This window comes from Heliangelus exortis, chromosome 3 (genome assembly GCF_036169615.1).
Source record: "Heliangelus exortis chromosome 3, bHelExo1.hap1, whole genome shotgun sequence".
Taxonomy (NCBI): domain Eukaryota; kingdom Metazoa; phylum Chordata; class Aves; order Apodiformes; family Trochilidae; genus Heliangelus; species Heliangelus exortis.
The window spans coordinates 34959872-34984401 of record NC_092424.1 but is presented as its reverse complement, the minus strand read 5'-3'; the positions used below and the strand labels follow the sequence as shown (position 1 = coordinate 34984401).

Here is a 24530-nt window from a genome sequence, read left to right as displayed (position 1 = left end):
CGTCCCTCCACCACCACTTCCCGCACGTTGCTTCAGAGGGAGCCCTCACAATACCGGGCCTGGTGCCACACAAGGGGAGCACACCCAAAACCCAGCCCTTCTTGCACAGTCAATTCTGCAGGAAGATGACTGCAGCTGTGAGTGGGATTATTTGCTTTGTCCTCCTTCTCCACTTTGTTGGAGAAAGGCTGGAGCCAGAAGTGACCTACAGTGGATGCAAATGGTCCAGGAGGCCTCGGTGGGGATGTATCCAACGTGGACCCTGTTGTTTGTAGGTGCATCATCTCGGGCGTCTTCCTCATTCACTGCTGCTCTCAGCTATGAGGAAGCTTCTCCTCCCTGAAACTGTAAAGATCATGCAACAAAGCATTCCCAGTCACCTGCCCGAGCAGCTGGCTGTCACACGGCCAAACAATGCTCAAGCGGTTGAACAGGGTTTGTTTTCTAGAAGAAAGCCTGAGCCTTACAGCATGCAAGAGGTGGCTCAAGACCATGCTGCCATGGAGACCGTCTGCATCCCCCCCCAGCAGTGCCAGTGGCTTTGCACTAACTAGCACGGGGCACCTTTGTCCCCACTGCAGCCTTGTGGTGCGTGGGTGAGGATGTATGAGGGCTGCTGCTGCTGTCTCAGCTCACAGGCAGGACAAATGCAGACCAGCTGGTTTGGCACCAACAGTGGTTAGAGGATCCCTTTACTGAAGACAAAGGATGGTATGGATAGCTGCCAGAGGAACAAGGAAAAGATGAAGTTTTTCTTGCCCTGTACATGGTTTGGTTGGGTATGGCTCATTTAGCAGCAAGGGAGAAGCAAATGAGAAGCGAGCATCCCATCTGCAGTATTTGGTGGGGAAAGGATTTGGTGTTCATGGTCAGTCCTCTCTTCCATGAAAGGCTGGAGATGGGAAGGGGGTTGCTTCGAGGGTCATGTTGGTCAAGACCCAGCCTGCTCTTCCTGCTTTGATTAGGGGTTGGTCCAGGTGATCTCCAGGTGGTCCCTCCTGGTTTGTATTGTTCTGGAATTTGGTAATCTTAAGAAAACTGCTTATGTCAGTTCAAAGAGTCTCTGTTTAGCAGCACCCAGTAAGAACAAGCCTCCTGGTCTCCAGCCTCGGTACAAATGAGACCCTTTGGAAAATATGAATGTCAACTTCTCTGTCCTTTCTGGATTGGAGATTGATCTTATTTATGGTAATTTGAGATGCTGAAGTCAGTGGTTCCTCATGGCTACCAAATGGCTCTTTTAATATATTGTCACTCAACTAAATATCTGTCAGCCAGGGGGGTTTTGTATGATGGTGTCCAAGGGAAAAAAGGCACTTCCAATGAAACAGAGCAGCACCTATGGACCCTACCAACAGACATGTCCTTCCATATAGCCCTTCCTGCAGCCTGGAATCAGGTGTTCTCCACCTGAACAGTTGTTTAAAGTCATTTCCCATGGCACCTTCATTTATTCTTCCCTCTCCCACTCTCCTCCTTTCCCAGCTTCATCGTGCCCTTGAGAACACTCCTCAGGAGAAAAAGCATAGCCTCCTGGGAGCGAGCTGGCAGCGTGGGGAAGAGGTTTCTCACATTTCCCACTCCAGGAGACTAAAGGGATCCTCCATTCTGCCTCAGACCTGGGGAGGCCAAGCAAACCACTGCCTTCATCCTGCTATCCCTGCAGGTCTGAGATGGCTCAGTGGCTTTTCAACTACAGGGTGTGCCTTCCCATACCACTCCTCCCTTCGCCTGCTGGAGCAGGACCACATCATTACCATGCAAAGCCCCACGATCTGAACTCTCCAGGGCACAAGTAGATGCTCTCCTGTCAGGATATTCATGCTTTCCTGCTCTAGATGACTAGCTGCTCTTACAACTGCAATGCTGGCTTCTCCTGTTCCTGGACAGACCTAGGAAAATCAACTCTCATCAAATCATTACAGCTTCTTTTATTGTCGGCGTGTTACATCAGAAAAGATGCAGATGTCAAAAGGAGAGTTCCAGTCATTACTGCTCTTCAGCCTTTGATTAGCATGAAACACCTCTACAATCTTGATGCCACATCACTGACTTCCCACACGACACCACCAGGTCTGCTTCAGTGTGACCAGAGAGGTTTGCAAGTATTTTTTTTTGAAAGAACTTTTTTTTTTTTTTTTTTTTAAAGAAAAAAGCAACAAACTAGGTCTGCAAATCTGAGTTATTGTGAACCTCTCCCAAGACAGAGGCACAAATCATTAGTCACAAAATCCAGGCCAGATACCTGTCTGATGCACTCAGAACCCTGAGCCTTGAACAGCAAGGACCTCCCAAACAAGCTTGAACTCTAAATGGTCAAACATGATGTGTTTCCCCTTTCCACCTATTCCTTTGGCCATCAGAACAAGCAGCAGCAGAAACCCTTCTGCATCAGGCAGGGACAAAGCTCCAGAGGAAAAAGAAATACCCTTGACTTTCAGCCACTGATGCTCCTGAAGGCTTTATCGCTGTGGCTACACTGGAAAAAAAAAAAAAAAAAAAAAAAAAGACCCTTCAGCAAGTGTCTTTTAGAGACCAAGGGGAACCCACACAAAGCTTGTAGTCACCCAAAAAACAAGGAGCATACAAACAGCCCCCCCATGAGGGCTGCCACTGAGTAAGGCAGCTTATAACCTCCTTGAAGGCACCTGCCTAAGCAGCAGTCTCAGCAAGTTTCAACACTGGAATCCTCCCGTGGAGTCTGGGAGGCAAGCACTGGTTCAGATGGGACACCAGGGATGCTTTGTCATCATCTTCAAGCCACCTCTGAGAATTAACAGGGGTCATATTGTGGCAGGGCCACCTCCCACCATCTCCCCACAAGGGAAGTGCCAAGCAGTGAGCTGGAAACAAAACTCAGTGTCTACGCCGTGCTGGTTTTGATCTGTGGCACTTTTACTGCTTCCCCTGTGCTGAGGTAGGGAGGTTGTTCCAGCGGGTGATCTCTATCTCTGTGGTGAAATGCACATGCCATGAGATGGAGCTGCTGCTCTGGTAAAGCTTCCTAATGAAGTCACAAGATTTAGGCAATTTTTTTTTCTTTTTTTTTTTTTTTTTTTCCTGGAGTCAAGGAGCAGGGAGTCACCTCACATGAGACCCCTCCACCCTCACCACTGCTCCCACAGCCCTAACATCCAGCCCCTGGGACTGAGCCCACCTCCCTGCCCAAGCCAGCCAGTGTGTCTTACCCTCTGAGATGGGACAAACACACATTTCCCTTTGTCTTCAGCTCCACGCCTAGTTTATTCTTTGCAATCTGACGGGCTGGCTACTCATCTGTGATTCAAAAGAAGGCAGTGACTCACTAGACTACAGCACTTTCCAAGGCAAAGTATTTCATGCGTTTCGCAGGCACGCTGGCCCGTGTTATGAAATAACCTTTATTTGCAGCACACGTTCCCCACCACCACCACCATCATGGCCTTTGCAAAACAAGAGGGCTGGGGTTTCCACCCTGCACAGGCACCAAGTGCAGGAAGGGGATTCATGCTTAAATCACGTGTTTGCCTTGCACGAGGAATGCCAAGTGCCATCCCCGACGAACTCTGAAAAACCTGGCTCGCTCCCCGCTGGCATTAACCCAGCCTCGTGGTGTTCGCAGAATGTTTTAATTAAAAGGTAACAAAAATCTGAAGTTTCACTTTTGCCAATAAGCTTCCAGGCGCCAGGGAAGGGGGCTCAAAGGCAGGTGGAACCTTGGCTCCCTGCCCCTCGCATCACGACCCTGTGTCCACCACAAGGGACACTGTGAGCTGAAGCTGGAGATGTGCCCCCTCATTTCCCCAGGAGCAGCAAGGGAGGGTGATTACAAAGGATCTTAAAAAAATGAGAGATGTGCCTTACCATGCACGACTAGACCATCTCCACCACTTTAGGGCTGCTTCCTCCATTTCCAGGCCAAACTGAGACAGTCTGTAATTGTCTCTTCTCCCTGGGTTGATATGGTGTTTTCCCACAACCACGTGAAGTTTCCAATCCTTCATTGCCTGTCCCTTCAGCCAGCCTGATCTTGCCTCTCTTTTCCCCTGCAGGAGGCCGGAGACAGTGGGTCTCTCAAAGTCGTGCACTTCGGGCTGGTGTGACGGAGCACGGGATGCCCTTCACTGCCAAAGCAGAAAAGGAAAAACCTCACCAAGGTAGAAAAGTTCGCAGGAAGTCCTTCAGCAAAATTCCAGCCATCCCTGCATCTGGCCACCAGCAGAAAATGAAGCACCAGGCTTATAAAAAGTGCTGTCCTTAGACCTCCAAAGTATTTCTGGGTTAGCACAAGAGTGTCTGTCCGTGCACAAACTGCTCCGTGTTTGCTTATGGAGGGCAATTCAGTGAGACTTTCATTGTGTCATTCAAAGACATTAAAAAAGAGCAAATACAGATCCCCATTTACGGTACAAGCCCAATGCTGAAAAATTTGGGGGGTGTGGGGGACTATTGGACAAATCCATAAACTTCTCAGGGGAAAGTCTGTAAATCTCTATGCATTATATATTTTAACAATCTTCACTTGGAAGCAGATTTGAATTTCCACTTAAGGCTCTGAAAACCGTCCTGTTGAGATACCAGTAGATAAAATCTTCACTCAGGATACCTCTGTGAAAGAGCAGCCTTTCACAGTCGGCAGCATTTTCCGAAGAATGCTCTCAATTTTCATATCTAGATATATCATCTTAGTTGAATAACCATTATTTTGCCTTGAAAAAAAGATGCGGAGCCTCTTAAACATCATTCCATTGGAGTCCAGATTTTAATCTGCTGCCTCTAACCACGAAGAAAAAATGCACTGAGAAGGTAACGTAACCTGTTTCAGCCCTCAGGTTTGGTTTTTTTTTTTGTGATGGTGAAGAGAAGGGCGAGCATCGTCACTGGTGTTTCTTCCCACCATTTGATCGGATGCAGCATGTACAGATGTAGATTTTTTGTGAGTTAAGCTTGATCTTTTTTCAGGAGCATTAGGTGGTTGCAACCCAAAGCCAGTGAGCTTCTTGAAATCGTTTTTGTGTGACGAACTAGTATTGATGATGAATGGACCAACAATAAAAGCACAGTGTAAAAAAAAAAAAAATAAGCACAATCCGTGAGAAGTATCAATAAAAATTATGTATTTACAAAGAAAAAAAAATACTTGTGCTCACTGTCAGTCAGTCATTTTCCCCTCTGAGCTGAAATCTGACTGAATTTGTACTGCACGACATGCAAGTTTGATGGTACCAGAAAAACTCCCAACCCATTTCAGCACTTTTCCATGAGTATGTGTGAAGGAGACTTTTTTGCTTTGCAGGTCGAAGGGAGCGAGTGGGCTGCAGTGCGCAGGATTTTGTACACTCAGTGAGGGGGCAGAAAAAAAATAATAATAAAACGGGCTTTGAAACAGAGCAGGCTGCTGCGTGGCCTCCATGTGCAGAGCCGTGCCTGTGGCTGCCGTGCTTCACACAGCACATGCTTTTAATGTCCAGAGATTTAAATTTGATTTCCGAAATGCACGGGGCGCAGCGAGGGACCGGGGAGGCCGCGCGCTTGTTCTGCGTAAGATGCTGCGATGCGTTGGTTCGCCGTGGAGCTATTTTGCTGAATTGCAGCCATATTTCTGTCAGTACAAGTGATGGTCTATATGAGGGATTAATCTGACACCAGACAGTGATTCTTAATCCTTCACTATATCATAATCTATTTACTTTGCATGCTAAGAGGATTTCAGCTTAAAAACATACAGGAAATAATACTAGAAATGTACATAAGATCCAAAACGCCGTTTCTTAAAATCACAGTTTTTCATTTAATAAAAAAAAAAATAAAATAAAATAAAATTCCTCTCATGGCTTTCTTGGAAAAGCCCTGTCTATCCTAAAAAAAAAAAAAAAAAAAAAAAAAAAAGTGTTGAATAGGGATTTATCTGGAACTAGGCATATGCTTTTCTTTAGGCTTCAGCCCTCTGACCATTTTCACCCTCCTCCTTCCCTGCAGTTTTTTGTGCTTGCCCATATGACATGAAAGAAGAGCTCTCCAATATATATAGTAGGTTCCTCGTCTGGGAGTTTCATGGGCAGATTTTTACTGACAAATTCAGAACAGGTTTGTAACCAATGTGGGATTTTATGGGCATTAATTGCTACTCAAAGTGAATGAATTAGCAGTGACTGGCTAACGGGGAGGTCAGCAGAGGGGAAACCACAAATGGTCTGGTGCAATGGCTCAGTATTTGGCTGTTTTCTTCGTGCCCTGCCAGAAAGGCTGTCTACAAAAAAACTGTACTCCATCACATTAATGAGTGTGTCTCCAGAACTTACATTTAAAAAAATAATTTAATTCGTGCTCAGCTGTAACACATAATGTCCCCAAAACACATCCTGCATCCAGACCTCTGGTCAGCCACTCCTTGCCAGCCAGTAACAGCCCTGCCAGCCTCTCCCCTCCTCTGCATGGATGGGTACCACTAAGGAAGTGCAAATCATCACCCACCACAGCTCCCTGTCTCATGAGGAGGGTTTAAAAATGAAGCTTTCCAAGCAGGGACTGCCCTCAGAGAAAATACTCCCATAACGGCAAATAGATCATTAATTATTTCAGGTCCATAAAGCAACAAGCATAAAAATCAACAACAGCCTAAACTGGGTATTATTCACTCCCTCCACCCCTCTCCCAACTCGCTGCAATTCCTGGTCTTTGGCTTACAGGCAGGGAAGCACCACGAGCCTTTGGAGCTGCTGGCACTTGGGCGAGAGGCAGTAGCTTCACCAGCTACTTACTTACCATGCCAGGTAACCCAGAACCTCAGCACCAGAACCCAGCAGCAAATGTTATTTAAAAAAACAAAAACCCCCCAAAAAACCTTAATAGTAGCCATGCACCCAGCAGCCTCCTCGCTTGAGCAGCGAGGCAGCTGTTTCACAACCCAAAAAAGCCCAGTGATCCCACTGGCACCTGTTCCCAGAGCAGCGAGCATCCTGCTGCTTTGCCTGCCATGGCTTGTGCTCAGGTGGCAGCACCAGGTCAGGCAGTGGGGCAGCCCACAGTGGGAGAAGTTTGTTCCACCAGCCAAGCATCAGCAGTGCAGGGGCACAACCCCCACTGGCCCAGGCTTGCCCACCGATGGGTGGAAGTCACATCTCACCTGCCTTGCTGGCACCAACCCATGGGTGGTGGAGGGAGGATGGGGCCTGCCCACGCTAGGCTTGCTGGTGAGTGTTGCACTGTGCTTAGTCACCACGATGTTTTCCAGGGGTTTTTTTTACCCAATATGAGGAAAAAAGAAAAAAAAAAAAGAAAAAAACCACCAGTTTTAGTTATTTTCCAGCAAACCAGCTATTCACACGCAAGTCATGCTTGTCAGACTTTGTAGAAACTGCAGGTCTGGGAGAAAGGCAATGAAAAAATATGAAGCCAGGCGTTGAGGGCAAAGCCATTATTTGATGTGATCAGGAAAAGGTCTCCTCTGCTCCCTGCTCAGTGACCAGCCTGGCTGTCATGCTCCAGGTCTGCACAAACAGGACTGGAAAATACTCACAGCCTGCACTCTGCTAGGGGGGGATGCTGGAGAAGCCACTGGCTGCAGCAGCAGGAGCTACTGGGTGCCCATGTTGGGTGGATTCCCCTGAGGGATGCAGGCACCCCTTAGAGATCCAAATCCTGAAGCAAGTCCTTGACCCATCTGCACTGGGGGCAGTGGGTGAAAAGCATAGGACCATGCTGCAGAAACCAAAGGAACAAAATTGCTTCCTCTTCCATCTTTATCTCTCAGCAGTGCTGATTTACTGATTTTCAATGAAACACAACTTTTAAAGAACTTTTAAAGGTCTTTCAGATCATAGAGTCCAACCATAAGCCTAACACTGACACGTTCCACTAGACCATGTTCTTAAGTGCCACATTTTTTTAGGGAAGACAAGAGTATATTTTTGTTTAAAGAAGATGAAGTAGGGTGGGGGTGTGGATGGGTAGTAGCTGTTTTATACACCTGCTGGCTCCTGTGTCCTCAGGAGCTCACTAAATCTGGGAGGGCAGCTTTGGTTCATTTTGTGTCCAGCAGATTTATTTCTTTTACAGCTTCAGGAGGGCTGTGATAACTTTCTTACCTTTAACAGAAGAAATTTAACAGAGGAACACCAGCATCAGCTGGTGGCACCCTCACCAGGCACCCATGCTCCTCCTTCAAACTGGCTGTACAGCCACCCGATGGTGCAGTGAGTGCCTCTCCACTGCTTGCAGAAGAGAACAGTTGTTTTATATGTAAAGATACACATATACATATATACTTATATACGTGTGTGTGTGTGTGCATGCACTGAAGGAGACAATATGGAAAAGAGTTGTTGAAAGGAAAAAAAAATTAAATTATCCCCTGAAATCAACTCTGCTGCATCCATTCCCTCCCCACCACACAGTGTGAGGGTGCTGGAGGCCACAGGGCACTCACCAGCCCCCCAGCCTCAGGGCTCTGCAGTGACTGTCACCCGGGAAGGATGCCAGGGGCTTGAAAGCAACGGTGTCATCAGGCGGGGGTGGGGGAGCTGACCCCGCTGGGTTTCCCACTGCAGCCCATTTCCCAGTTGCTGCAGCAGCACATCACCGGCTCCCTTCACACCCCACCGGGCTGCCAGGGGGGCACAGGCAACGCCCCTTCCCCAAAACAGACACCTGGAGCACTATGGTGCCTCGATACCTCTTGTCTCCTCCATCCCCCCCTCCTCCATCCCCCTCTCCCGCAGTTCCTGATGCCCCAGGGATACCCCAGAACACCAGAGAGTGGGGCACATGCTGTAGCCCCAGAGTTCCTAGCAGCAGCACGGACCGCTGCAAGATCACAGGGAGGATGTAAATTTGGGGTTTGGCCCCTCCAGTGTATCAAAGCCCCAACCATTGTGGCCGTGGCCCCGCTCCTCCCCCTCAGCTTCAGCCCTGCAGGAACAGGAATGGTCCCAGCGCCACGGGGCAGCCTCCAACAACTGCAGGAAGTATTGTAGTTTTCCCTTTTTTTTTTTTTTTTTTTTTTTTTTCCTTTTTTTGGGGGGAGAGGAAAAAAAAAAAGGGGGGGAAAAATTTCATCCCCCCTTCCCAAGCTAGATCCCAGCTGGCAGCGGCTGAAGAGGGAAATGCTGGGAGCCCACGGGTGCCGAGCATCCCTCCGTCCTGCTGCCCGCAGAGGGGGGCAGCGGTCGGTCGGTCTGTCTGTCTGCTAGCAGTATTTCCGCACCCCACCTACCCACACGCCCCCCCAGGACCTGTCCGTGGGGGTCCCAAGTTTGGGGGGGCTGCCCCACCGGGTTGGGGGGTTGCTGTTTCAGGCAGCGTCCTGCCCAGCACGGCGGTGCAGCAATAAATCAGTAACCAATTAACAGCGTCAAGAAACATAAAAACGGGTCCCAAGCCCACACCCTGAGAGCCAGCGGTGGTCCCCCCCACCTCCAGAGCACTCGCAAACTCATCACTCACATCCCCCGCCACGAACCCTCCCCCATCCTGCTGGGCCCCCCCCATGGAAACCTTTTCCCAGCTCCTCACTCCCGCCGGGGAAGTTTCCTGGGGAAGGTGTTGGGGGTGGGGGAGGAAGCAGGACAGGACACCACCGCGTTTATTAGTTTGGATTTTATTAGGGTGGGAAGGAAGGGAGGAGGGGGCGGGAGGGAGGTGTGTTGCCTTACAGTTGAAGGGGTAAATGCGGGGGTTACGGCATCAAAAAAACCACATGTACACGGCCCCTCTCCCCGCTACGGGGCAAAGCTACCGAAAAGCACCAGCGCGGGGCGGGTGAGGCAGCCGGGAGCTCAGGGCTTCAGCCCCGACTCGCCAACACGCAGCGAAGAGGCTTAAAAAACCCCAAAACAACAACAAAAAAACCAAACCAAACCACCACCAAATTCTTTCCCCCCCCCTACCATGAAGCAGAGCTGCTTTCCCCTGCATTCCCCCCTCAAAAAAATAAACCAAAACTTTTTATTTTTCCTGCTTTTTTTTTCTTTCCTTTTTATTTTTTTTTTCCAAAAGCTTGGGTTTTCTTGGTCTGCAGTTTGTGGATTAACTGAGCAGCCCTTCCCTCCCCTCCAGGCACACCCCCCCTACGGGCTGCTGCCCGCCCGCCCGCCCACCCTACTGCCCCGGCCCCGGCTCCGGCCCGGCCCCAGCCCCGGCCCCGGCCCAGCACGGCCGAGCTCGCACGGAGTCGAGGATGCAAAAGGGAGAAAGATCCATTTTGGGGGGAGAAAATTAAAATTTAAAAGAAAAAAAAAAAAAAATTTGGTGTTTTTTGTTTTTTGTTTTTTTTTTGAAGTTCTGTTCCACGTTAGACTCTAGATAAATGCCAACCCAACAGCATCCACTAAAAATAATGACGGTCACTGGAACGGACCTAGTATTTACATCGTTCCCGCCGCTCCCAGCGGCAAGAGACTGTACAGGACCGGCGAGCTGGGGGCTGCCGCACCCGGGGGTGGGGATGAGGGTCCCCACATGAAGCTAAAGGGGCACCGGCAGGGCAGGAGCCAGCCTGCGCCTCTGCCCGGGGGGCAGCAGGGGAGACGCTGGGCTTCTTATTTTATTTAAACTCCTCTTCTGTCGCATTTAAAAAAATAATAATTATAATAAACCTGCTGGAGGGGTGCAGGAAGCAAATAAATATCAGTCAGTAGAGATGGGGGTGGCAGGACACCCCCCCCCCTCCGGGGCATGGTTACTGCTAACGAAGAGAGGGGAGGAGGAGGAAGAGCTGAAGCCAGAGTCCTGCCCGGGAGGCAATGGGGAGACCTCGGTCAGGGGGTTCGGTGGCAGCTTGAGGGGAGGGTGGTGGGTCCCTCACAAGACCTGGAAGCGCCAGGACGCCTGGTCCTTGTAGTCGAGGCAGTCAGGGGAGTTGAAGTTGAGCTTCCAAGAGGCAGCGGCGGCAGCAGCAGCGGGCTCCTTGTAGTCCAGGCAGTCGGAGGAGTTGAAGGGCAGCCCGGTGCCACCATAACCCTGATGGTGGTGGTGATGGTGATGATGGTGGTGGTGGCCTGAGCTCTGGCTCAGCGGGTGGTGGTGGTGGTGGCCAGGCACCGAAGAGGGCCCCATGGGGCTGAGCTGGTGGGGATGGTGGTGGGAGTGCATGGGCGCCAGGTAGGAGCTGCAATCCACGCCCCCAAAATAGGACGAGGAGGGCGGCGCGGGGTAACCCTGCCCGTACCCCCCACCTTGGCCATAGGAAACGGGGTAGCTGGCGGAGGCGGCAGCGGCGGCGGGGCCGGCCCTCTGCATGCAGGACGCGGCGGCGGGCGGCAGGGGCTCAGGCACCGTCACCCCCGCCGGCGCCGCGCCAGGAGAGATGGAAGCCGGGCTCCAGATGGACGACGCCGGAGTGCTGAGAGATGCTGGGGCTCCCGCCGGGGCCGATGAGGCCGAGCTGGAGGAGGAAGATGAGGCCGAGCTGGAGGCTGCTGCCGGTGGGGTGAACTGCCCGCTGCTCTCCGAACCCGAGCTCTCGCGAGCCGGCGAGGATTTCTTCTTGGCCGGACGGCTCTTGGCCCCTCCACCACTCTGCTGCTGCTGCCGGCACTTGGCGCGGCGGTTCTTGAACCAGACCTGGAGGAAGAAATTGGGGTGCAGAGGGATGAGCAGTTGGGTGCTCCTCACCCCGGGAGCACCCAACCAACCTCACCCTGGCACCAGTTCTCCCAGCACCCACACCCAGCCATTAGCACTGCACGCCCTCACACCCCGGAAAAAAAACCTGCCCAGCCTGGCACCCAGGCCACCCCGCATCCTGCCCCAAGCAAGGATGCCCAGGGCCAGGAGCTGGGGTGTCCCAGGTTGTGCATGTCCCTGGAGTAGAGATAAAATATGGTTCTGGGGGACAGATCCAGTGCGGGCTGCTGCCTGCATATCCCACCCCGCTAGGCATCATCATCTGGGGAGCAGTGCTGGAGGGAGCACCCCTGGGAGGCATGCAGGCAGCAGGGCTGCTACAGCCTGGGCCGGGTGGAAGCGGGCCACAAAATGTTAATAAAACCAAAATTAATAAAACAGGTTAAAAAAAGTAAGAGCCTGCCTTTGCCTGGATACCCCCACACGGTGACAGACACATGGTGGGGAGCCCACGCACATCCCAGCCCTGAGGAAACAGGGATGAGTGTGGACGGAAAGCCGAGTCCGAGCGGTGCCGGCCGAGCTGCGGTGCCCCCCGCATCCCCCCAGCCCCAGCAGTGTGGGATGCACCCCCAATGCAGGTCCAGTACCTGGACTCGAGATTCGGGCAGGTTGATCTTCAGGGCGACCTCCTCCCGCATGAAGATGTCCGGGTAGCGGGTCTTGGCAAAGAGTGCCTCCAGCACATCCAGCTGCGAGCGGGTGAAGGTGGTGCGCTCCCGCCGCTGCTTCCGTGGGGTGGCTGGGGGCAAGCACCACCACGCCGGTCACACTGGGTCCCCGAGCACCTCCCACACCCCTTCCAGTGTGGCAGGAGCCCCAGCACCCCTGGGGCAGGGGTCTGTGCAACATCCCCCTCTCTGAACCCCAAAAGTGGCGGCGTGCCCCACACACCAGACCCTGTCCTGCTGCAGGCAGGGTGAGCAGCACAGGGCTGGGGAAGGGTCAGGCCCAACCCCAAGAGCAATGGAGAGATTTCGTTGCGTCAAAATAAATCTACTTTTTCCTTTTTTTTTTTTAAAAAAAAAAAAAAAGCTTTTTTAATGCTTTTTTTTTTTATTCTTCAAAATCCACACAGGAATGAAGATGCTGGAATTGGCACTGTTCCCTTCCCACCCCAGGCTGCGAGCAAAATGGGGGCACCCACCCCGCAGCCCACCCTAAACCGTACAGCCCCATGGGTTCACTCAAACCCACCCAGGATGGAGCTTTTTCCCCCTCCTGCCAGAGGGTGGGTGGGTGATGGTGGGGACAGGGCCGAGGCGCAAGGGACTCACCCGGGTACCCCACGGAGGGATGTAGCAGGTCCATGGCAGGGCCCGTCAGCCCCAGCCCGTTCATGCCATAAGGGGGCTGTTTAAGGTAAGACATCATGCTAAAGGCTGGGCAGGTTTCCTCCAAAGTCCAGCAGAAAAATTTAAAAATCGAAAAAAATCAAATCAAATATATGGAGTGGGGGGGACAAGGATTTAAAAATTAAATAAAAAATAATTAAAAATGCCCCAATAAAAAGAGCCCCCGAAAGCACCCCAAACAAGAGGCAAAAAATTCAAAAGCCAACAACAAATTAAAAAACGAGAACAAAATCTGCGTGAAAGGAGCTTTTTTCGTTCTGTCCCGTCGTCACCGCCGCGAGGTCCTCAAGCGATCGCAAAGGCAGGCAGGAAAAAAAAAAAAAAAAAAAAAAAAAAAAAAAAAAAAAAAAAAAAAAAGGAAAAAAAAAAACATAAAAAAGATTTTAAAAATTTAAAACGACAACGAGGATCGGAAAACAAAAAGGCAGATTTCTTCCCCGCGCAGAGGCGAGGCCGGAGCGCCTGGGGAGAGACCAGAGAGGGGTGGGTTAGAGAGGTCCGGCCACCCCAAATCCTGCCGAGAAGCACCCGGGTACCGGGTGACTGCGCCCACCCCGGCGTGGAGCACCGGGCAGGCGGCCTCGAATTGTAAATTTTGTTGTTATTATTTTATTCTATTTCAAACGAAGGAGAGTTGCGTGCAAGTGCCGAGAGGCAACAGTGCCCGGCGATGGGGAAAGATAAAGCAATTATTTAAAAAGATAATTGGATTAGGAATCAAAAGGAGGTACCAGAGGAGGGAAGTATAATTAATTTAAAAGCGAGCAGACGGGGACGTTTTAATTAGAAATGGATAAGAGTTAAAAAGGGAAAAAGGAAGACGGAGAGCGCAAGCACCCGAGCGGGAGGCAGCGCCGACTGGGCCCGTCCCGGAGCTCTGGGGGCTCCGGCAGCGCCGGGGCTGAGGACCTGACGGGGGGGAACACGGCGACCACCGGCTCGGGAGGCACCGGCCGGGCTGGGTGGCAAAAAGCAGCAGATAAACGCGGAGGGGAGGAAGGGGCGGAGAGACCCCGGGCGGCCCCGCCGAGCCCCAGGGGCGGCTCCCGCTGCCGAGGCCGAGACATCCCCCCGGCGGCATCGCGGGCACCCCGGGCAGTGGGGACGGTGGGTTTTGGGATGAGGTGAGGGAGGAGCACCCTCCGGCAGGCCGAGACCGGCAGGCACCGCCGTACCCAAGCGTTGTATAACTTTACCGGAGAGCGCGGCGGTGCGGGACCGTCCCGGGTAGCGAGAAGGGGAAAATCGAGAAATGAAGGGGGAAAAAATAGACAAGAAGAAAATACGCGGGCAGACGCGGCCCGGCTGTGCCCACACCCTTCCCGCCCCACGCACACAAATGCACCCACCCGGTTGCCGGTGCCGCGGCCCCGCTCCGTCCCGCCGCAGACGCCCGCCCCGTCGGAGAGCGCGGTGCCCATCGCCCCCCTCCGCCAGCCTCACCTGCGCGGCCACCTGCGGAGCGCCCGTCGCGGCGGGGGCTGCGCGCAGGGCGGAGCGGGCGGGGGGCGCGGAGGGGGAGGGCGGGCAGGGGGGGTCAGGCAGGTGAGGAGGCGGGATGGGTGGGGGGGGGGGGAAGGGTAAGAAAGGGGAGGGGGGGAGGCATACCCGAAGCCGAGCCGCGTACCCCTAAGTTGTCGGGGCGCCCCGCGTTACCTCGCCGGCGGCCCGCGCTGTCGGGGCGATGGAGCCGCGGCCCTGATGAGGATTGATCACCTACCCCCGGCCCTACCCTTGTATGTGCGCGCAAAGCATCTGCGTAACCAGCCCGGCGCCAATCCCGGCCGCTCCCCGCCTGACTGACAGCCGCCCGGGCAATGGCAGCACAGGGCTCCCGCTCCCTCCGCGCCCCCCCCCCCCCCCCGCCCCGCGGCGCTCCGCGCTCCCCCGCGCACCCGCCGCCGACGCGCCCGGCCCGACCCCAGTGGAGAGCTGGTCGGCGGAGTAAGGGGGTGTGGAAACGGTGGGCGCGCAGGGCTCCGCGCAATCTCCGCGGAGGGAGATATGGGGGTAGGAACGGCTAGAGAAGTTTTGCGAGGGGAGCCGCTCCGCGCCCGCGCGATTCTGCCCTTTCCTCCGGCAAACACCCCGCACCGCTCCGCGCCTTCACCGTCCGAGGGGACCGCGGAAAAGTTTCGGCCGCTGCTTGCGCCGGCGCGGAGGGTGCTCCTGGAGCGGGAGCAGGAGTGAGGGGGCTGTCGGGAGCGGCGGGGAGCCGGGGGAAGCTGGCGGGAGCGGGTCCCAGCCCGCTCCCCGAAGTGTTTAAAGGTTCGCCCTAACTTTGTGCTTGAAAGTATTAATAAAGCAGCGGCCGCACCTTTCCCCGCGTGTCCTGAGTTCAGGGGCTGCTCTGCGCCGCGGGGGACGAGCAGGCGGGGGCGGCCCCGGGGGCAGCGGGGAGAGCGGCGGGGAAACGGGAGTCACCGTTCCATCCCGCACCGCTCCGCGCAGCCCGATTTGTTGCCGGCAGCGGCGGCGGGAGCGGAGAGGAGCGGAACGGGCGCGGAGCAGCGGGGCTGGGGCGGAGGGGCGCGGAGCGGGGCCTTACAACCAAGCAGGCGGTGGAGCGGCCCCAGACCTCGAAGGAGGGCTCCGGTGCGCGGCTTTTGTTGGTCTCCCTAAATCAACTCTCTCTAATTGCAGTTGGAGCTGAAAGCGAGCTAATGTTCAAAGGCGCTCCCCGCCGGCCCCGACCAAAGCGCGGTTTTCCTCTCCCCCCCACCTCCCTCACCCCAATTTTATTTTTAGATTTTCGCTCTTTCCCCTCTATTTTCGCGGGCGAGGAGGGAACCATCTAATCTGTGCGGGAAGGAGACGGTGGGCCCAGGGGTAAAAGATTTAACAAGCTCTTGCGCTCCTCCACAAAAGTCAGAGACACGGGCACCTCTCCCCGCAACAAAAGCGCCACGGCCCATTCACAAAAAGCAAAGGGAGGACGAGCAAGGAGGAGGAAGGATTGGGGGGGTATGTCCTCCCCTTAAGCCCCCCCCCCGGCGTTTTGCCCCTATCCCGCCGGGGAAGATCCCAGGCCGGGTTGCTCTCCCCCACACCGCCTTCCCATCACTTCACCCCGCCGGGGCCTCCCCGGTCCTGGCGGGCAGCAGCCCGCCCCGGGGGTGCCCCCCTCACACCGGGGGGTTATCTATGCCCTCCCCAACGCCTCCGCAACCACCGCGGTTGCCCAATCCCCAATTGCGGACGCCTCCCCGCAGGCTCTGCCGGGGGCTGCGGGCAGGGAGGGCGCGGAGCTGGCTGCCCCCCAGCCCCCCCTTTCCCTCCTCAGGACGGAGCCTGCGCCCTCCCCGCTGCGCCCAGGTAAGGTCGGCGGCCGGGCGGGGTGCGGGCGGACAAGGGGCTGGGCTGCGCGTCCCTTCGGCGGCGGGGAAAGGCAGGGGCGGGGGAGGGAGGAAGGGAGGGAGGGCGACTCGGTTCGGACACCGGGTAGGGGGGGCCTCTTGGGGCCGGTTTCTAGGCGGGGAGCGGGAGACAGGGGGGAGGGCGACATCGTTATTTTTTCCTGCAACCAGGGGGTTGAGTAACTTTTTTTCGCATTAAAGACAAATAAGAACCCCTCCCCGCCGGAATGTGGGTGATGCCTGCCCGTTCCCCGGGTCCCCAACTCTCCCCTCGGGTTCAACCCCAGGCTTCGGGGCTCAGCAGCACCCGGACAGCGCCGCGGGCTTGGTCACCGTCTCGCCTACCGGACCTCCGCTGCTCTCCGCGGCAGCGGAGCCCTCGGAGCGTACCTCCTCCCTTTCCCAGCCTCTGAGTTTTTGGAAGCGGGCAGAGGCGGACAGCAGAGCCGGCTGCCTGCTGCCCCTGCCCGCGGTGGGCCGCTCCGCGCATCCTCCCCAACTTCACACTGAGCCAAACGCCCGGGCGCGTAGCAGCGCTGCCCGCAGTCCCCCTGCTCAGGGCCGGCACAGCCCGCGGGCACAGGCGGCCGTTTCCCTCCTCCACGGGGGAATTTTTATGTTGTGGGAGCGGGTCTGCGCGGCAGGCAGCGGTTCGCAGTTGCACCCGGAGCCGCCGGCGATACTGGGAGGGGGGGTTGGTGAGTTCTCCCGGGGTCCCTTCCGGGACGGTACCGCATCTCGGTGGGGTTTGTGCTCCCTCCGCCCGCACAGCTTCCCGCGGGTGCGCTCTTTTAGAGCCCGCCGCCGCAGCGGGACTTTGGCCGCGCATCCACCGCGCCGCCCGACCGGCGGCATCAGGCCGGCCGGGAAAAGTTTTACCTTCCCCTCCCCGAGTTGCCTGTTATTAAAAAAAAACGAAAAACTTTTCCTTCTGGTGGGTTTCGTTGCGTTGGCGAAGCAGCGTCGGCTGGGGTGGTCCGGGGTGTCTGAGCCCTCCTGCCCCCCCGCGGGGTTGGGCCCTTCCCGGGCCCCCTCCGCGATCGGCGGAGAGAGGGAGAAAGTTTCCCAGGTAAAGAGGAAAGCGGCAGTTACGGTAAGAAAGATTCGGCTTTTATTGAAAATTTTATATATGACTCGATATTGTAATAAATAAACGAGACGAGCTCCACAAAGGGACGATGCGAGCGCGGGACACGCGTGGGGACACACGGGCGGGGCGGGGGGGAACTCGGGAGGGGGGAGTCTCCGCGCAGGGGCGGCGGGGGTGGGGGGAGGCGGCCCGGGCGCAATAAATAACGCGGAGGGGCAGCGCGGCCCGGGCTCACGGGGGACACGGGGGGAGGTGGGGGGGAAGGGTGGGAAGAGCGGGGGGAGGCGCCGCGCTGCCCCTGGTCGAGCCGGGCCGGGCCGTACCAGGCTCTGCCCCGGGCTCAGCACCGCCGGCAGCCGCTCCTTGGGCTTTGCGCTTATTCTAGGGGAGAGACCCCCCAGGTAAACCAGGGCAGCTCAGCTCTACTCCCGGGGAAATGTAAAACTGCTGAAATAAAACACTGGTAAATACAGCACATTTTTAATAATAACTGGGGTGGATCTGACCTAACTATAAAATGTAGGTAGCTTATTAATTATTACATATGGCAGGACTAGATGAAACCATTCCCAATGATTTTTTTTTTCCTATATCCCCCCTCTCTAATCCTATTACGACAAAAACGTATTTATTTCAAAACTCAGCCCTCCTCCAGCTACAGAAACCAGGACAGACTTTATTTCTTCTGCTCCTTCCGCACATCTCCGACATCGCCCGCACGCCCGGGGTCTCGGCGCTTTCATTTCAAACCCTTTCGGCAGGAGAGCTGAGCCCACAAGGAAACCCCGGTACACCGAGAGTTCGCTTGAATGGAAACAAAAAAACAACGGAGAGGGGCCCGGCGCAGCCTAGATCCGGCCTAACAAAATGGAAAAAAGTTTAATTTTTTTTTTTTTCCAAAACATTTTTTTTCCCCAGTCTCATGTCGGCATTTTAAAAACGTAAGAAAGAGCCGCGCTGCGATTTCGCCACCGCTGCGGGAAGGCCGCTCACTGGAGGACGCATTTCTCTTCCTTCTTGGCCATCTTGCCTTTGTTTTGCTCGAGGGTCCTCTCCAAATGCTCGTCCTCTTCCTCGGCCCTGCGAAAAGAGGCGGCGAGAGGCACGGTGAGGGGCGGTGAGGGGCTGCGTGCCCGTCCCCCACGGTCCATGGTGCCCACCGACTCGGCCCAAACTTTCCGTGGGGAAACGTGGAAGGGAAAAAAACCCCTCCACACACACCCCCCTTTCCTTTTCACCCCACTCACTGCTTCTCCTGGGCGTCCAGGTCCCTGACCAGCGCGTCCCGTTTGTTAACGAGAATAACGAGTTCGTCCAGCAAAAGCTGCTCTCGCCTTTTCTGCGCCTCGGTCTTCTGCCAGTCTAGGAGAGGAAAAAACAAACAAACAAACAAACAGAAAAAAACAAAAAACACAAAAAACAGGAAAAAAAAAAACCAGCTATGAGATGCCGCAGACGATACCGAAAAGGTGCAGAGGGTCCCCGCTGCACCGGCCCCATGTCCTGGCACATCCCGGTTCTGCTCAGCAGCCAGCCGGTGTTTTGTCTCCCTGCCTACCTAGCTCGGGGTTGTCTGGGGTTTATTTTTCGTTTTCTTGTTTGTTTTTTTGTTGTTTTTTTTTTTTTGTTGTTGTGGGGTTTTGTGGTGGTGTTTTGTTTTTTTTTGTTGTTGTTTTGTTTTTTTTTTGTTGTTGTAGAGAGAGGGGTTTGTTTTTTCTTTTTTTGTTTTTTTGTTTTTTCTTTTTTTTCTTTTCTTTCTTTTTTCCACGTTCCTGGACGGGCAGCAACATTTTCCCAACTTTCCTCTCCTAGGAGGAAAACTCCCTTCCCTGCAACTCGGCTTTTCTTTGCTCCTTGCCTGCCTTTAGCAGCTGGAGGAATCTCACACTGGGCACACCATATGTTCCGCAGTAACTTTTTTAAATAAAAAAAGGCAGGTATAGGGTAATTAGCATTTCTCCCCTCCTTTGAAGAAAAAAACAAACCAAAAACCAAAACCCAAAACAAACAAAAAAATACACTTGCTAGGGAATATTGCCTTTATCCCCGGCGCTGGCGGGTAGCAGTGGACGGGACCGCCTCGCTTTTTCCCAAAGGGATTTTTCTGGCCGCTCCCCGGCCTGGTGGAGCCCCTGGTCCCGCACGCCGCAGCCCCCCGGGGCCGCCCCGCAGCCTCCGGCTCTCCGAGCCAGACCGTAAGGGCTTGTCGCTGTCAGTCAAGCCCCAGCCTTCCCCGCCTCCCTCATTAAGAAGGTAAACAATGAAAAGCAGGAGCAGTAGATGATGAGGGAGATAGCAGGACAAATGAGGAGCGGGAGGGAAAGAGGACACCGGCACACACACACACACACACACACACAAAAAACCCCACACCAAAACCCAAACCAAACAAAAAAATCAAACCCAAAAAGCCAACAACAACCCAACACCACCGGGAGAAGCCATCGCCACCGGCCCGGCGGTGTCCTCCTCCTCTTCCTTCTCCTCCTCCTTCCCGCTGGCAAAGGGTAGAGAGAGGGTGCAGAGTCCTTTTGGCTTTCTCCCCGCGCTCTCCATTGCCCTGGGCGATCATGTTAAAACTCACATGGCTGGTGCTTATTCAGATAACCCGAACAATGCTCACCACCGGTTACCATGTGAATCTTCACAAACCACGCAAGAATGCGGTGGTTCAAATCCCCCTGACCCCCCTCCAAAGCCAAATTTATTCAAGACAGCAAACTGCTCAGAAGCTTTATGAAAGCAAGTGGTGCTAGAGGGAATTCGGCCTTGTATTTACAAATTAAAAATTAGATGCATCATCATGCAATAATGGTTGAGAGAGCGGCGGAAAGGCAGGAATGTATCACCACTTTTATCGCGCCCCTGCCTTCTGCCTGGGCCCACGGGCAAGTTACGGGTCCACCCGCACGCAGGGAAACCCACACGGACACGTGTGAGCAGCCACGCCACGCTTGGGAGAGGCCAAGACGCACGGGAGGTATTCGGTGCAGCGGCACAGAGACCGTCCCGCAGCATCGGCCTGGCAGGGCACTGCCCAAACTTCCCGGGAGTTTTTCTTTCTATCTTTATTTTCCTCCTCTTCCTTTTTTATTTTAGTTTTCCTTTTTCAAGTGTGTTACTCCCCCTTCACCATTCTTAGGGAAATAATTTTCCAGGTGTACACAAGAACTCAAGCTACCAGCCAAAATTACTCTCAAGTCTAAGCCATTTCTCCCGCCGCAAAGCTGCTTTGATTTAGATTGCAGGCTTTTTAGGTGCTAATTTTCAAGGCGGTCTCTCGACTTCCACCGCTGCTTGCTTATTTGAGGAAGGTTCCTTCAGTTCGACCCATTTAAAACACACACGGCTCTGCACCTCTGCGAGCCGGAGCTTCCCAAAACCGGAGGGTTTTACCCACGCAAATAAAGCCCCCGCAAGTGCCATGCAATCTCGGCGTGACAAACCCCGTCGTGAGAAGGGCAAGAGCAGTGAGCTGGGCAGAAGAGGAGAAGAGGGACGTGGCAGAGAATTTCGTGCGGATTCGCTTCCCCCAGACGTGGCCCCCAACTTTCGGGTTAACTTTCTCCCTGCTCCTGCGACTTTGGTTCCCCGGCAAATCTGGGCACAGGAAGCTCTGGATGCAAAAGGACCTGAAAACCCTTGCCTCTACTTGGTCTCAATTTAATTATTTCGCAGTTTCGATGGTTTTCACTTAGTTGAAAAGCTCTTATTTTTAAAGTTTTGTTTGCGGTTTTTGGTTGTTTTTTTGTTTGGTTTGGTTTGGTTGGTTGTGGGTTGTTTTTTTTTTTCCCTTCATCCCATAGTTCTCCTGTTTCAGCAGCAATTTTAGCTTTCGAAAAAGGACCCAACAGTCACAAAATTTCACTACAGGTTTCACTCAGTCCTTCACTACTATTTTTCCTCTGTTAAGTCCTTTTCTAAGAGCTACAGGTTTTATCGCCCCATCTTATAGCCCTGTGAGTAAACAGCATCATGTTACAACTTCATGGAACAAAACTGGGGTGTTTTGGGTTTTCTTCTGCATTTGCTTATTATTGGTGCTTGAAATACACCACGGGAAAACTTTCTGGCAGAGACATTCCCTTGCATTTTTACTCTGTTTCCCAGAAAAAGAGTCTGCCTTTCCCTGCACCCCCTGAAGTAAATCTATCGACAAGTAGCAATTGGTTAAAAAAGGAGCAGGCTCAAAGTATTTAAATAATACTTTATATGTGATTACATTGCAATTTTGTTTTACCTAACAAAGCACTGCCAGGCAGCAGATTCAGGAAGCATCCCTACGTTTAAAAAAAGCAGCTGTGTTCAAGTTTGATTCCTACCTGTTGTGCCTTTTAAGCCAGGATTACCTGTAACACCTGTCACATATAGATGCCCAGACTGACTGCAGCACTGGGAAGCTACAATATGGGCTGTGATTAATTTGAAGATTTCAGAATAGTACTGTTATAAAAGCTACACTCCAGACAAAAATAGGATTAAGGTCTGAAGCTGTATATGAGCTAAAAGTGTTGAAAGCTAAAGCCGCCCGTGCCACCACTTGCGACGGGCAGTTTAAAATGACAGAGTTTGCTAAATTCGCCTTAAAGTAGAAATGTTTTCAATTATTCATTTTCATTGACTTCATATTGTCTTCCTCCCCCCCCCCCTCCCAGTTCAACTGATAATTACTTTGAGCAAACAGGCAGCCAGTTCCCATAGAAATGCTTTAATAGAACTGGTCGAAAGTTCTCGTAGTAAAACCTTCAACCTCGCCACTATAATAAATAAGCCCAGCACTTTGATGAAAATTAACACTAGTTTTGTAAAGAGCACATTGGGGGATTGCAGTCAGGTCTTATCTTTAGTTCCAGTCAACTAGCAATCCTGAAAGAGTTTGCATCATCATCAGAGCAGGCCATTTGATAGGATTCTGCTGCTGAACCTAATCAATCTATGGAATACTGTGGCTGTGCGGTGTAACAAAGCTAAAATAGATTTACAAATGGGGTTTTAGAGGATAAGCTCCTCCACAGGATTACATATTGATTTTAAATATAAAAAGCTTATCATATAAACCATAACTACAAAAATAGTGAACCTATGCATAAATCCTTTTAGAAGAGCACCCACTTCAAACTATAAGCCAAGAATAAATCAAGATGTACAAAATCCGAAAGAAGATCCATTTCTTGGGCAGAAAATGAACACACCACCCCAAGGTGTGCAAAAATGAACGTATCTTTTCTAAGGAGGCATTAAATCTCCAATGAAAAAAAAAAAAAGAAAAAAAAGAAAGAAAGAAAGAAAGAGGGAGAGGAAAGGTAGTGGAAAGTCAGGCATCCTGCCACTCAGCTGCGGATGTGGTGAAAATCAGGCTGAGAAATGCAGCACCTTGTTTAGACGAGCTGTGAAGCTCCCAGCCAGCCAGCCAAAAAATGCCCAGGTTAACACAAACCCAGAAGCCTGTCTTTTCGTTGGTGTATTGGGCAAGGTCGGAGCAGTCTCGGCAGTGGCAAGAGAGGAACACTTTCCAGCTGGACCAAGACAGCGCATCAACTCTCTCTTTCTTATCTCTACGGCTAAATTGGGAGGGGGGTGGGGGGGGAAGAGTAACCCTTTTTTTACCACCCAGGGTTATTCATGTGTTCCACGTGAAGTGCTGTAACACTCCAAAAGGCCATTCAGCTGCCTGTGCCTCCATTTTAGTGGCTGGCTAAGAGGACACTGTCTCCACATCACTGAACACTACAATGGTCAGCACCTCCAGACGCCAGCGCTGCCCACACGCTGCCTGTGCAGGCAGGGCAGGCCGGCTGCCAGTAACCCGCCTTTATCTGCCATCAGCAGGCTGCTATCTTCTGCATGGCTCTCTCTCTCTCTCTCTCTCCCTTTTTTTTTTTTTTTTCTTTTTTCTTTTTTTTTACTTTTTTTTTTCTGTCATCAGCTAGCTAAGTAAATTGGTTGATAGATTTTTAAACAGCACAGTCACGCGTGGAAGAGTTACTGCAATTTACCAAAACAGTAATTACCACCTTTCAAAGACTTTCTTTTTTTTTTTTTTTAAGTTTCAGTTTGGGTTGGTGTGTTCTGCTTTTCTTTTAGACAAACAAACTGGTCCAGTCCTGTTGTGTGTACATATATATTTATTATTTTCCTGCCCACTCAAATTGGTGTGGGTAAAAGCGAGATTTGCCTTTTCAACTTTTTCAGAGAGCCCAAGTGCTCGTTAACAGTTGGGTAAATGGCCTCAGAGAGGACAGTGCTGGATGTTTGGGCAGCCCATGCTTCTTTGGGGAAATCATATTATAAATGCTGTGCTTTTACTGGTGCTTCCTCCAAAATGCATCTTTGCGCCCCAGCATATGTTGGTCACAGGAAATGGTAACAGGCACTGATGCACACATCAAGAGGTGAGGTGTCAAAAATGTGTATTTTGACTCTCCACAGGTGTCTTATTGGGAGAGTTTCTCCTTTGATATGTTTTTAGGTAAAAGGAGACAGCTACTGAAAGTTCTAGCAGACTAGTAATCTTATGGAGGGTCAAAACGCTGACTTTGTTGTACAACTAAAAAAAATCCAAAATAACCAATATTCTCCTGCACTTACCCTAAGCCCCTCTTACCACATACCAGTAGCACAAAAAAAAGAGACTACTCTCCTGGATTTTGGCATCTTTCCTTAAACTTAAAAAAAGAAATTACAAAAGGACAGAAAAAGGACAGATTCTTGTTCAAGTCAGTATGTGAATGGCAGAGGCTGCTAGGACAAAAGGCTGCTGCTAGGACATTCTGAGACAGCAGAACATAAGATGCAATTAAACATTAAAATTTTGGATTTAAATCCAGTATCTCTTAACTCCTCCCTGGTCTTACAGTATTTTATGTTTTAAATATTTCATTAGTATGATTCCCAACTAAACTGTCTTGTCTCTGCAGAAAGCACTGTGTATATCACTCAAGTTTATTCAAGAATATAGTGAACACAGTCTTATGCAAAAAACATAACCACAGATGGAGAGATACAAAAAGCTACCTGAAACCTGCTGCTTTTTTCCTACAAACTTATGCTCCCAGTGAAGTCTCCAAACTAATTAGAATTGATTTATTATGGATCAGGTACCTTATCAGGTGAAGAAAGAAATTA

General features: G+C 52.4%; 3 protein-coding genes across 32 annotated transcripts in view; 1 reads left to right on the top strand and 2 right to left on the bottom strand.

Moving 5' to 3' along the window:
- WDPCP (WD repeat containing planar cell polarity effector) overlaps window positions 1-5062 on the top strand; it is a 158453-nt gene extending 153391 nt beyond the window's left edge. For 9 of the 15 annotated variants that reach the window (XM_071740138.1, XM_071740136.1, XM_071740137.1 and 6 more), the window contains one exon: window positions 1486-2494. In XM_071740138.1, coding sequence (XP_071596239.1) covers window positions 1486-1779 — 294 coding nt within the window. In that variant the 3' untranslated portion in view covers window positions 1780-2494. Of the gene's footprint in view, window positions 1-1485; window positions 2495-4031 lie in introns of those variants that run through there. The other 6 variants (XM_071740149.1, XM_071740146.1, XM_071740145.1 and 3 more) reach the window with 2 other exon arrangements.
- Window positions 5063-10238: 5176 nt separating this feature from the next.
- Window positions 10239-14776, bottom strand: OTX1 (orthodenticle homeobox 1). 3 transcript variants are annotated; one of them, XM_071740131.1, is made up of 4 exons: window positions 14568-14776; window positions 12882-13421; window positions 12195-12346; window positions 10239-11541 (listed from the first exon to the last, which is right to left on the bottom strand). In XM_071740131.1, exons 2-4 carry the CDS (start codon window positions 12976-12978, stop codon window positions 10780-10782), a joined length of 1011 nt encoding a protein of 336 aa, XP_071596232.1. In that variant the 5' UTR covers window positions 12979-13421; window positions 14568-14776; the 3' UTR covers window positions 10239-10779. The 3 variants fall into 3 exon arrangements, with proteins under 3 accessions (XP_071596232.1, XP_071596234.1, XP_071596235.1); XM_071740133.1 differs by having other exon boundaries at window positions 14587-14776; XM_071740134.1 differs by having other exon boundaries at window positions 14616-14776.
- Window positions 14777-17403: 2627 nt separating this feature from the next.
- The window catches only part of EHBP1 (EH domain binding protein 1), a 224372-nt gene continuing 217245 nt past the window's right edge, over window positions 17404-24530 (bottom strand). For all 14 annotated transcript variants that reach the window (XM_071740117.1, XM_071740116.1, XM_071740118.1 and 11 more), the window contains 2 exons: window positions 18653-18767; window positions 17404-18485 (listed from right to left, as the gene is read on the bottom strand). In XM_071740117.1, the coding sequence (XP_071596218.1) occupies window positions 18395-18485; window positions 18653-18767 (206 nt within the window). In that variant the 3' untranslated portion in view covers window positions 17404-18394. The remainder of the gene's footprint in view (window positions 18486-18652; window positions 18768-24530) is intronic.